The sequence below is a fragment of the Saccopteryx leptura genome, chromosome 10 (assembly GCF_036850995.1).
Source record: "Saccopteryx leptura isolate mSacLep1 chromosome 10, mSacLep1_pri_phased_curated, whole genome shotgun sequence".
In the NCBI taxonomy this organism is placed as follows: Eukaryota; Metazoa; Chordata; class Mammalia; order Chiroptera; family Emballonuridae; genus Saccopteryx; species Saccopteryx leptura.
This window is the reverse complement of record NC_089512.1, coordinates 45,233,111-45,247,154: the sequence shown is the minus strand read 5'-3', so window position 1 is coordinate 45,247,154 and position 14,044 is coordinate 45,233,111. Positions and strand designations below refer to the sequence as shown.

At 37.8% G+C, this 14,044-nt stretch overlaps 1 protein-coding gene across 2 annotated transcripts in view; it reads right to left on the bottom strand.

Annotated features, from left to right (window-relative positions):
* Positions 1-626: 626 nt before the first annotated feature.
* RASA2 (RAS p21 protein activator 2) overlaps positions 627-14,044 on the bottom strand; it is a 149,896-nt gene continuing 136,478 nt past the window's right edge. For both annotated transcript variants that reach the window (XM_066350484.1, XM_066350485.1), the window contains exons 20-24: positions 8,625-8,707; positions 7,766-7,974; positions 6,578-6,681; positions 6,023-6,212; positions 627-3,684 (exon numbers count right to left, since the gene is read on the bottom strand). In XM_066350484.1, the coding sequence (XP_066206581.1) occupies positions 3,654-3,684; positions 6,023-6,212; positions 6,578-6,681; positions 7,766-7,974; positions 8,625-8,707 (617 nt within the window). In that variant the 3' untranslated portion in view covers positions 627-3,653. The remainder of the gene's footprint in view (positions 3,685-6,022; positions 6,213-6,577; positions 6,682-7,765; positions 7,975-8,624; positions 8,708-14,044) is intronic.

Below are 14,044 nucleotides of genomic sequence, written 5' to 3'. Positions count from 1 at the left end.
GCACATTGCAACACCTTAGTTGTTCATTGATTGCTTTCTCCTATGTGCCTTGACCGTGGGTCTTCAGCAGACTGAGTAACCCCCTGCTCAAGCCAGCGACCTTGGGTTGAAGCTGGTGAGCTTTTGCTCAAATTAGATGAGCCCGCGCGCAAGCTGGCTACCTTGGGGTTTCGAACCTGGGTCCTCTGCATCCCAGTCAGATGCTCAATCCACTGCGCCACCGCCTGGTCAGGCCGTGTTGACCTTTTTGAGAAGAGTGGAATGTAGGATTCTTCAGAGTCTAACATAGGCTGAAAACTCAGCTCTAAACTACTAACCCAGACAGGAGCGGAATATATTCCTGAACACTGGATGTGTATAGCTCTAGGGAATGATGGGACCCTGCACGGCATACTTCAGATCCTCAAAGCAAGTCTGTTGAATAAATAAATGAAAACTGACCACAGTCTATAAAAAACAGCCTCATTAGATGCAAGAATCCTGAGCCCTTTCCAGACTGCTTCAACCTTCCTTGTACTGAGGATTGCTCACTTGTGCAATTCCTCACTAATATGAGGTACGATGATTTTAAATAAGAATTCCTAAATCAGTAAAAAAAAGTAAAGTCTCACAAAGAATGGACAGGCTTCTTGTAATTTATTTGAGTTATTTCCAAGCGACAGTTACAAAAGTTTAAAATTTTTATAATACTCTTGATAAGAAAATAAAATTTAAATAAAAATACATTCTCAACAATACAACATGGTTACACAAATTCACTACATTAAGTTTTGACAACTTAATTTTAAAACTGGACACTGTAAAAACCAATATTTACTAGCAACATATTAATTTCCAAGTTATAAAAATGGAAGCAAATAATATCAATCAAGGCTGGTAATTTAACTCTTGAGCGAGTCCTGCATTTCCCACACTTTGAGGACCCCTAATAAGCTTGGCTGCATTCTGTCTCTACAGATGTACCGTTAGGACAAATTAAAGGTGCTTTTACTTTTTAAAAAATGTTTTCTAAAAGCCAGATTGAATGAGCCTTTCTGATAAATGAATGAAATTAGGCTTCAGAAACCAAAACCGAAACCACAGCATTCGTCACTTTTTTTGTATAATAAGGAAAGCCTAGTTTGATACTTAACCATTACCCGTGATATTACGAACGTATTTCTTTGGCAAAGAAAATCAGTGAATTTGTAAATTATGTTCCTGGGAGTAAAAAACTTTTTATTGCCCATCATCTTATTAAGTGAATTAAAATACAAAGCTGAACAAAAAACAAAACAAATAATAACAAAACAAGCAACAGACTGCCACAATTTCAACTGATGGAAATGGCTATGCTAAGAGCCAGCACTGGCATTTATGGCAAGGGCCTCTCTGTATCATTCTTTTCTTTCCTTCTTGGGGTTCACAGGTTTTTAGGGTGAAGTGAGCTGCCATGCATTGTGGAAAAGGCAGAGAAAGCAGATCTGGTAGTAAAAAGTCAAAGTACTCATAAGTAACAGTAGAGGATGAGACCTGTAGACCTAAGTACTTTTGTAATCTAGGGTCCAACGGACATGATCTCTTATATCAGAAGACTTTCCAGAAAAATTTATTTAATTTCACATTACTTCTTTTTAGGTGGTGCTTCATTCCAGTTAAATTGGCTGTTTAAAAGTGTCATGTGAAGAAACTCCTTCAAATTCAGAATTATGTATACACACAGCTTTGGTCCCTTTGGTAATGCCAAGATCTTTAAAAAAAGTCATAATTGGGAATTTGACAGTATAGATATTAGAAGAATATTTCTTTTGCCTTGAAAAAAAGAGCAGAGGACTAAATCACCACTTAAGAATAATGAGTGGCACCTGGCAATGCTCACTTGTCCTCTTCAGGTAGACATTTCAGAGATTCTTAAAAGGAAATTTCGATTTGAATGAAATCCAACAATAAAAATTGTTAAATGGTTAAATTTTTTCATATTTATAAATCAATGTACTTAGAGAATCTACAAGTTCATAGAACTTTTTCAAACTTGTCTTTAAAATGGATCAGGAATAACCTACCATACATAATGCACACTAGAAATGTTTCTTAATAAAATCAATTGAGTTTTACAAATCATTTAGAGAAATACATTGCTCAGGTATAACTATTCACAGAACAACTTTGATTGTATGTCAATGGTCTTTAAAAATGCCTACCTAGTAACAATTTAATTTAAAAACAATTTACCAATAACATAATTGGCAAAGTGTATCTTAAAATATAGCTTATGCTCAGGGAAACAAACAAACAAACAAAACCCCACTACTAGCTAGACTTACAGTAATAAGTCACAGTTTTAAACAGAAACCTGTAAATACTCCAAGGTCAAAGTACCACATTTAGAAAAGGTTTGAATTTAAAAATACAAAATAAGAGTACCATGGGTTTTAATACTGATGAAGCAAAAAGTGTGTCCCTCTTAACTTCAAGATGGCAACTTGTTTTGACCACTTATTTATAGTTATGGTTTTAAGGATAAAAGTAAATTATCAGGGGAATACAGGATTCAGTTGCTTGCCCAAATTCCATTTGGCTAGCAGGCTATAAGGAAACAGCAATGAAATATAAACATTTTCAGGAAAGCACTATTTCTAGACTTACACATTGATCATTGAACTGATCATAAAGATTAGATACCACAGAGTATCTAAAGGATAATCTGGGCCTGGGAGCCCAGATCATTAAAGTGCATCGAGTGACTGTTGTTGAGTTAGCTCTCACCTCGCTGACAGTCACACTAGGAGGAGGGCGTCCTTATGGTGGCCCTTATAACAACATGGAATAACAGGTGAAGTTAGTGATTCTTCCACCACCTTCTTTCACTGTTTATTTTCTCTTCTTTTTCAGAAGAAATGTCCTTAGAAGTCATGCTAACCTGAACATTCAAATCAAGAAAATGAGTACCTGATATTTAAAATAATGAAAAACATTTAGTGGTCTCATTTTATTTCATTTTCCACCACTCATCCCAAGTGTAAACAAGACGCACACAGAGCACAGATTCCCGCCTGCTCCTGTCTGAGTTCTAGCTCTACTTTTACTCTGGCTAAGACTCTGTCCACTTGCAGGGATGTTCTGGTGTTTTCTGAGGTTGCTGTCACTGCCCTTGATGTAACGTCATGGCTAACGGACCAAAGAAAAAATCTTTTATTATTTTTCTGTTTTGAAGACAAAGGTCTAGATGAATGAAACGGAAACTCTGAGTTGTCATGGATTGGGATTTTCTAGAGGAACCCCACCCGTGGAGAGCAGAGAGCAGGCACTAATGGCAGTGAGAAGTCCACGGAACATGGAGTGTTACAACGGGAGAGGGTTCTGGCTACGAAGGAGTTCTCCTTTTGTTACAAAACTTCTTTAGGAAAATTCTATTAAAAAGAAGTTGCAGAAACATGGCTTTTGACACATAGATATGAAGGAAATCTTGGTTTCAAATTTTCTAGTAATACAATACATCAATACAAAGATTCCCAAACAATTAATTTCAATTATTAAATATTAAATACAATGTGAATGCCAGCGACACTGAAGCCAATGTTCATTCTTAAATACTCTGAACAAAATATATGATGAATTGAAAAACTCCAACAAAAATAATATTTTCCAGTTCTTCAGAATCAACAGGTCAAATTCTAAGATGTTTTTCCAACAATTGGATTTTCCCTAAAATAAATAAACAAATAAATAAAAATCATTTTTCAAAAGTTAAAAAATATAGCATTTTAAAAAGTGACAAATATCGCATAATATCCATCCATTAAGTACTTATAATTTTCCCTTGATAATCACTGATGCCAAGTCTTATTTCATTAATTCAACAAATTTTGACCGACCACCTATTAAATATCAGACACTATTTCAGAAGCTATGGATTCAACAGTGAATAAAATTGCCCTCTTGGAGCTTACATTCTGGTATAGGGGAAATAAAACGAACAAGTAAAATATTTTATACAAGAGAGACTGGTATTTTTCAACAGAGAAAACTAAAGCTGGGAAGGGGTACTGTGTGTGTGCACAAGGGGGACCTACTACCTAAGGATGGTCAAACACCGGTTAGGACCTCATAGGGAAACTTCCCCAGACTCCACAACTGCATGACTACTGCTGGAAGAGAACCGATTATACTATGTGGAAAAGACAGGATTAGGATGTTTACAATAAACCCTCCTGATGTACTGAGCCTTCTATCCAGGGAGAACATAAACCTTTATACCTGTCAAACTGATCTTTATTACTCATAAATCACAAATATATTTATTTATTTATTTTATTATTATTATTATTATTTTGTATTTTTTAGAAGTGAGAAGTGGGGAGGCAGAGAGAGAGACTCCCACATGCACAGGACTAGAATTCACCCAGCATTCCCACTAGGGGGCGATGCTCTGCCCATCTGGGGTGTTGCTCCGTTGTGGCCAGAGCCACTCTAGCACCTGAGGCGGAGGCCACAGAGCCATTCTCAGCACCCAGGCCACCTTGCTCCATTAGAGCCTTGGCTGTGGGAGGAGAAGAGAGAGATAGAGAGAAAGGAGAGGGGGAGGGGTGGAGAAGCAGATGGGCATTTCTCCTGTGTGCCCTGGCTGGGAATTGAACCTGGGACTTCCACACGCCAGGCCGATGCTCTACCACTGAGCCAGCTGGCCAGGGCCACAAATATAATTATTTATCCACACAAAAAAATACCTAAAATGATGGGGCCAGGATTCAAAGTCCCCACACTAATTAGCTGTGTGACCTTGAGCAAGGCACTTACTTACCTTGCCTGAGCCGCAGTTCCTCTAGCTGTAAATGGGAATATAACAGTGTCGGGCTGATGTGAGGTTCACTGAGAGTGTACATAGTGGCAAACACTTATTTGCTAGTTTAAGAACTGTCCCCTTCCTATTTACTTCTTTGTACACAGAAATCAGATTCTAGTGCTAGTCCTGGGCAGTCCTACAGTCTAGGGGAAGCTGGGTTAACTTTAGATAAGGTTCTTCTCTTGGTGAGGAGAAAACAACTCTTTCTGTCTCTGTACACTATTATATAAAAAATGTGAGGCTTTAAGCCATTATAGCCCCTCTGAGCCTATGAAGGGATAAGCCTGATGAAAACAGAAATCAAGCCCTGGCCGGTTGGCTCAGTGGTAGAGCGTCGGCCTGGCGTGCAGGAGACCTGGGTTCGATTCCCAGCCAGGGCACACAGGAGAAGCGCTCATCTGCTTCTCCACCCTTCCCCCTCTCCTTTATCTCTGTCTCTCTCTTTCCCTCCCGCAGCCAAGGCTCCATTGGAGCAAGGATGGCCCGGACGCTGAGGATGGCTCTATGGCCTCTGCCTCAGGCACTAGAGTGGCTCTGGATGCAACAGAGCACTGCCCCAGACGGGCATGCCGGGTGGATCCCGGTCGGGCGCATGCGGGAGTCTGACTGCCTCCCCATTTCCAACTTCAGAAAAAATTTAAAAAAAGAAAACAGAAATCATCCTGTTGAGGATGGCTGAGTGGCTGGATGGACCCTGATGACAGTGTTGAGCTGGTGAACTCACCAAGTGTAGAAGGAAAAATAAGTTCCTAGTAAACGTTAGCTGTGTTTTTATCCACTGTAGTATCCACCATCTATATCTGAGATGGATCAGAAAATCTATAAAATACTCTGCACTTTGACATCAGATTTTTAAAAAAAATTTTAGTAGTCAGTATGTATAAGGTACTGTGGGAGATACTAAGAAGAAAGAGGATCAGTAAAAACAAAACAAAACAAAACAAAAAATAACAGGCTACTGAGTGTTCAATTCAATGAATAACACTGGGATATAACATGAAAAGGAGTTCAGCACCAACACAAGGAAATGACACAGGAACTGAAGAGACAAAGAGCACATACGAGTGGCTAGGGAAACTCTTACACAAGAGAAAAATGAAGGCCAGCAGGTGGCCTGCATGTCAGGAGTGAGTATAGAGTAGTACAGGCCATCCCAAATTATGTCTAAAAAAATGTTTAAAGAATCTTAAAAATACTTACTTGCTTCCATATTTTGCACTACTTGATCTTTTCTTCCTATACCTCTCATGTGGTTCATCTAGCTTCTCTATGATGCTTTTTATTTGCTGAATTGTCTTAAAGGTTGTTACAGAATCCTCGATTACAAAGTTAGAATAATCATCAGGCTCTTTCTGTGGTCCCTGATACACTGCTATTGTTCCACAGGCCTCTAGAAGGACAACAAAATCTTGGCTCAGACAACAGTATTCCATAAAATATAATTAGTAGTTGAAATAAGAACTTTTCAAGTGTCTCAAGTTGGGGAGATTTCCCCTGAAAAATGTACAGATAATCAAAAATGCATTTATTTTATTAATTATGATCATCACATTTATGCAGAATAGTATTTTTACTTCATGAATATTTATGAAAAATGCCGTCCCCTCACCCCCATTGACAGTTTGTCATATAAGTAACATTTTGGTAAATCTATGAGTATTTTCAACGCTAAGATAATGCCAAAGGAATACTTCACTTCAGGACCTGGTAATTAAAGATCATGGTTACATAAAAATATTTTAATTGTACATTTACCTTCCATTTTTTGTAGCTTAAGTAAACTGTGGGTAAAAAGGGAATAAATTCTTTCTGTTTCTCTGTCTTCATCAATATCTATTTGGATGTCTGCAGGGACACCTCTATGGTAAAATAAAATTAAAGACATTGAAAACATTTCACTTTGTTGACATGCCAAAGACTTTTTTATGAATTGAGACTAAAAAACAAAACCACAGAATTTTGCAGAAGGAACCTCAGAAATCTAGTCTCTCTTTTTTTTTTTTTTGCATTTTTCTGAAGCTGGAAACAGGGAGAGACAGTCAGACAGACTCCCGCATGCGCCCGACCAGGATCCACCCGGCATGCCCACCATGGGGCGACGCTCTGCCCACCAGGGGGCGATGCTCTGCCCATCTTGGGCGTCGCCATGTTGCGACCAGAGCCACTCTAGCGCCTGAGGCAGAGGCCCCAGCGCCCGGGCCATCTTTGCTCCAATGGAGCCTTGGCTGCGGGAGGGGAAGAGAGAGACAGAGAGGAAGGCGCGGCGGAGGGGTGGAGAAGCAAATGGGCGCTTCTCCTGTGTGCCCTGGCCGGGAATCGAACCCGGGTCCTCCACACGCTAGGCCGACGCTCTACCGCTGAGCCAACCGGCCAGGGAAATCTAGTCTCATTTGATAATTAAACAGGACCAACAGAAGTTTGGTTATTATGTGACTCTAGTCAAAAGGAGGGGAATTTAAAAGTAAAGTCATTTTCCTATACTTCATCACCATAGCAACACATTACTTAAGTTGATCAGGCGACATTAGCTGTTCTATACAATGAAAATACAATCCCATACAATTGAAATATCTTGATATCTTGTTTACATTTGGACATCTATTTAAACATTGTCCTTTTTTCTGACTTGTGTCAGCCACATTTTCATCACCCCAAAAAGAAACTCTGTATCTGTTAGTGCTCTACATTCTTCCCTCCCTACTGCCCCTCACAACTGCTAATCTACTTTCTGTGTCTATGAAATCACCTATTTTGAAGACTACCTAAATGTTATCATATAGTATCTGTTCTTTGTGCCTGGCTTCTTTCACTTAGCATGTTTTCGAGGTTCACCTGTGTTGTAGCATGTATCAGTACTTCATTCCATTTTATGGCCAAATAATATTCTTTTGTATAGATGGACCACATCTGAAACGTTGCTTTTTTAGTCAGAAAGAAACTTACGCAGTACATGGCTTGCAGCCCAGAGCATTCTCACTGGTTTCCTGACAGCAGAGCCAGCTGCCGTTCAGATATGCAGAGGGATGGTAAGAACTGAGCCTGTTCTGATTGCATCGGCTCACCCTGCAGAGGATGTCTATCCATTCATTAGCCTCTACACAATTATTTGCCTGGACATACAGCGGTTTCTCCGTATGTATTACTTGGAACATCTTTAAGGCAATTAAGATAAAAATTTAGTGACAAACCAACAAATAGTACAAAACAGAAAAAGGTACATTACAGAAAAATAGTTTTCTTAGCTAGAAAACTGCTGCTCAGGTATCTTATGAACTGTTACTTTTCAAGCAAGTTAGTCCTAAAGACAATGTGGGCCACATGATACTAAACAGTACCTCATTATATTTATATAATATTTAGAAGCCACACATGCCCAAAGGAACAGACTATCATATAAATAGGAATAAAGGGAGGGAATTTCAGATAGAGGAAAAAGTATAAGTAAAGGCAAAGCAGTGGGAAAATACAGCAAAACAAGCAAATCATCTTGGCTGGCTTGAGTATTGTATGTGCCGAGTAGTAGCAAAAGACAGGAGTACACAGGTTGGTGAGACTGTATTACTGCAAGACCTGAATGTCAAGCTGAGAAGTTAATAGGGTTATATTGAGAAAAGTACCTTCAACCTAATAGGCTAGGCAGACATACAAGACATCAATAATAATGGACAATTTTAAGACAATGTTTTAACCAGCAATTACAAAATATTAATGATTAATGGAAAATACTAAAATGACCAACCTCCTGAAAGTTTTCCTGATAATTATACGCAGTTTAAAATTTTTAATTATTTCTGTAACTTACATTTTTCTTGTTGAAAGAACTATCTTCCAGTTTTTCCACAGCAAGAATGTTTTTCACTGGAATTGTATAAATTGCATCTTTGCCTAAGAATAAAAGAAGTACAACAGAATTAAAATAACTTCCTCAGAATTATAAAGAGGCTACTTCTGTAAGGTTTAAGTTCATCTTCTTGATGGTAGAATTTCCAAATTGCACATATATAAATATTCTATGTTTTATGGAGCAGATAAATTATGATTGTTTTCTCCCATCCAAGTACTAACCAGGCCCGACCCTGCTTAGCTTCCGAGATCAGACGAGATCGGGCGCGTTCAGGGTGGTATGGCCGTAGACTATGATTGTTTTCTATAAAGTGACTTGTTTCAATATAAAATTAAAACTTTTTCAAGGAAAAATGTGAAAATAAATTTGATTTCTATGTAGAAAAGAAAAATGTAATATTTTTATAGATCTACCATTATTTTTATTTTGCTGTGACACCATATTCAAAAAACATTCTTCAGCCGATTAGAGCAAATTCTCATAAATATTTAACATTCATTATTATTTTGTAAAATGATAGAATATTTTGTAATATGATGTGGGAACTGAAAATATATGTATATACTTAGCAACAGAGGTTTACTCAAAACTTCCTGAGACATTTTCATTCATGGAGTTATTATGTGAGCAGTAAATTTGTACCTAAGGGGAATTTTTCTAATTTTCTAGTCTAATATTTAAGAGGTTAACTCACAAAATAATGATTTTTAATTGAAAAAATTATTCATTAGTATTATATGTTGGCTGGTCAGCTGACTAGAGCTACCAAATTTACTCTAAGAGATATAGGTAACCAAGTAAGAATTTTATTTGGTAGAGTGACTCTAACCTAATTAGAAGGAATGTGGAAGTCTGAGTTTGCTAAAGGAGCTCCATACCAACATGGCAGAAAGGGTCCGATACACTGCAACTTACAACTGACCTGGGAATAGGCTCAATCTCATATAGTCACAGAAACTAGAAACAAATAGAATTATGACTCTTTCTGGTCATTTTGTAATGTTGTTCTTAGAAAGTCAAAGCTTTGCTTTCTTTTCCCCCAAACTTTGTTTTAATGACATGTAGATTAAAGTGCTGGAGGTTAAGACCTTTACATTTTATATTAGTCTATGGACTAATGCGTAGCTTTTGGACAAGAGAGGTTAACAGAGACTATTTGCTAAGACTGGCTCCTATTATAAAATCTAAACTTTGTGTAATTCAAGTAGATGTAATATACAACTTAAAAAAACATAAAGTCATTAAATCAATTATCATATTGAATGTCTACTCTATACCAGACACTGTACCTCACTTGGGATAGAGCAGTAAACAGAGCATCTAAGGCCCCTTCCCTAGTCAAGCTTACATTAGGTCTGGAAAGACTGACAAGACAAATATTAGGTAAAGATGGATGCAATAATGAAAACAACCTGAGGTGATGTGACAGAACGTAACTGAAAAGTTACTTCAAATCGGGTGACTAGGGAAAACTTTTTTGAGGAAATGACATTTAACTTTAACAAATACAAACTGTAAATGCATGGGAAAATAAGAAAAGACTACCAGTAGTCTCCTGGAAGAAGACAAGGTCAAATTAATGGTGTGTGGGGGGTGGCAAGTGGGGAGGGAGTAAACTGAAGAAAGCCCCAGGCAGAGCTAGATATAGAAACAGCTGCAAAAGTGGGACTGGTGAGAATGGAGCTTTAAGCTGGAGTCAATGGACACACTTAGACATACATCAGGATGATTAGTTGGTGAGATGCATCCAGCACAACTGGGCTGGTTAGGTCCTCATCTCCCCACGTCACTCCCTAGTGTGTGCTAAGCATCAGTCAACAGAGGCGTGTATCCCAGGCTAAAGCAGCAAGGATGCGTGCCAGGCTGTAGGGCAGTGCCCAGTCACAGGTAGCGGCTGGCCCTCAGAAGGAAGGAGAGCACCCACACCAGAAGATAAGCACTGGCACCCCGCCCCTCCCTCACAGTCACTGGGAGTAGCAACTGAACACTCAAGTGGGTGATTGAACTACAAAACTCAAATATGAGCAAATTACAAAAAAAAAAAAATCACCAAAGAGATGAGGAAATCACCAAACTCTAGACAAGAGACACATGTAGTACAACTCAGACAATAACATCTGAGGAAACTGGGCATAACAAATAAGGGGGCAGAGAAAATAAGTCTTTGGGTACCAATCTACAGGGCATCACAGAGATTACAGAGAATTTAAAACTGCAGGGAATTTCTATTTTCAGATTTGTTGGATATACAAAGCATGCACATACCCTAGAACTGCTGTGTTTGTTCCTCTCTGGATACATTATAATAGGGCATACAGAGAAAGCACATTGCTCCCAGGCACATAAACTGTCATGTCAATAGAGTTAACTTCATATTGTATTATATTATATTGTATATAGTATTTAACTGAAATGAACTGCAGAGTAAATTAGTAAAATGAGAAGATTTTACTAAGGACTGTCCAAATATACTTATAAAAAAAGACAAAGAAACTATAAGTAAAAAAGTTAAGAGCTGAAGTGGATGGATTTAGAGGTTTCAATATATGTCTAATAATTCTAGAAACAGAATAGAGAAAACAGAAATAGGAGACAGTTACCAATAAAAATGTTCCAGAGATAAAGGCAGAAACCTTTATATTGAAAGGATCGATCAAGTGCTGAGCAAACAGAAGAAACAAGACAATACTTATACACTTGGCTGTAAAATATCAGAACTCAAAGGCTAAAGGAAGTCTTAACAGTTTCTAGAAAGAATCAAGATTGAGAATCAGAAGACTGACATCAAAATTCTCACCAGCAACAATGGAAACTAGCAAACCATGGAGTAATATCTTGAAAGTTCTGAGGGAATATAATTTCAAATTCAGTCTAATTATTATTCAAGAGTACGGGTAATAAAGACTTTTAAAAAAAATGTGCAAGGACTCAGAAAATTTATCAGCCATAAAGCCTACCTGAAATTATTCCTTGAGAAAGTATTCTTGCAAAATAAATAACGAGTTCAGGAAAAAGAAATAGTGATGGGGAGGATGAGGTGGGAGGAGAGGGTCCTTCCTCTTTCTCTCACTCTTGATATCTGATCCTCTTGCAAATCTTGCGAGTACTATCTTCAAAACAGATGCAGAATGTGTTCCATTTTTACTATCTCCATTGTTACCACCTGGTCCAAGCCATTATCCTCTATTCCCTGGGTTACTGCAATGGCCATTTAACTGGTCTCCTTGTCCCTGTGTTCTATTCTTCTCACAGCACTACACATGGCGTGATTAATCCTATTACAATGATGTTATTTCTCTGCTTAAAACTCTCCAATACCTTTCCAATGGTCCACAAAGCCATATAATATCTAACTTCTCCATGACATTTCAATAATTACCCCCTTACTATTTTTTTTCCTAGTCACAAGAGCTTTCTCTTGTTTCGTAATACTCCAGGCATGCTTCTGTTGAAGGGCCTTTATACTGACTGCTGTTAGGTTATGTTGGCATTATTACTATCCCAAATATCCACGTGGCACATCTTCTCTTCATCTTTACATTTTTGCTCAAATATCACTTCCTTAATGAAGCCATCACTGATTAGAATTTTTAATATCGCAACTCTTCTCAATGAGCCCATCATTCTCTATTCTTCCAGGCTTTATTTTTGTCCATCTGGCACATAGCAAGCACTCAATAAAATATTTGGTGAATGAATGCATAATTGAATTAATTACATTCTCTAGTTATCAAAGAAAAAAATACGACAGAGTGGTATATGTGTGAAATATGAGCAGCTGAAAAATCAATCAAAATATACTGATATTTCTGTTTAAAACGTCACAAATTTCTTTTATATTGTCCACAATATATGAGCTAGAACATTTGCTATCACATGGAAGTTGCGTAGGCTGTATGTATGTGTTTGTGTATGTCATATCTAATCAAGTTTGGAGAACGTAGGATGAAATTTCAGAGACGCTTATGTTAATAATCTATTATTAGCATGCTTAGTGAACAGTTTAGAAGCCTAGAGCTGTGGTTCTTAAAATAATTCAGATGATAACATATCTAGAAGACATGGACTTCTTTGGAGAACATCATTTATTAAAAACATTTACTAATGTCTTAATAAAAGTAGTAAAAACACGGTCCCTACCATTGAGGATTGTAAAGACTAGGGGAAGAGAGAGAGAAGAGTAAGAACTACACTGTGATAGAAGTTATCACTAAGATGATAAAGAAACAACAGGTCAACTAAGGCGGCTAGAGGCTTATAAATGACTTCTGAAAAGAGCTAACATTTGACTTGAGGCTTAAAGGACAACAAATTACACCGGTGAAGAAGGGGATTTCTAGGTAGAACATATGCAAAAGCATGAGTGTGAAAGAGTACAAGTTGAAGAAACCGCAAGTGTATTCTGGTGAAGCAACACATGGAGAATGCAAAAGATGAGGCTAAATGAGACAGAAGAGGCGGGAACATCAATACTCATTTAGTTCCAACATACAACCAGGAGAACTTCAACTTGTAGAAGATGACTGCATTACAACACAGCAATATAAAACCATAATCACAAGCATACAGGCCCATAAAAAAACTGTCAATGCAATGTAACCATGACTGGTAACCAACTGAGCAGTGGTCAGCAAACTCAATAGTCAGCATAGCCAAAATATCAATAGTACAATAATTGAAATTTCTTTTGAGAGCCAAATTTTTTAAACTTAAACTATATAGGTAGGTACATTGTTATTAACTTAATTAGGGTACTCCTAAGCTGGCCTTTGCAACTGCACGTGATATTTTGTGGAAGAGCCACACTCAAGGGGCCAAAGAGCTGCATGCGGCTCGTGAGCCGCGGTTTGCCGACCACTGCCCTACAGTACTCATTTGCCACTTGTTAATTTAGTTGTATTGAAGATTTGTTGCTTACTATTGTGTTAGTAATTACCTGAGCAGGCATCAAAATGTAATAACTTATTTGAGAAAAACCCTTAAAATTGAGAAAATTATATAAATTCCTTTTCCAGTAATTTGGAAAAATACTAGTGTCAAGTAAGAGGACAGAGTGAAGACTCAAGGATTCAGAGCTGTTACAGAAACCTTGGGAGGCACTCTTTCTGACACCAAAGTCATACAGGAAGTGTAGCAAGAAACTTAACTAGTAGCTTTGGCTATCCAGAAAAGCAGGAATAAACAAAACATTTGCTTAACAATCGGAGACTCCAAAGCCCATGCATTCTATTCACAGAGGAAATTCCTAAAGCCTTTAATTGAAGAGTTTTAATCTTATGCATAATTTTAACAAACACAGAAACTGTATCTTCACTCCCAGTATATTAGCAGTAAAAAATGGAGGTGAGTGATGGAGGTGGAAGTGAGATGCTACATTA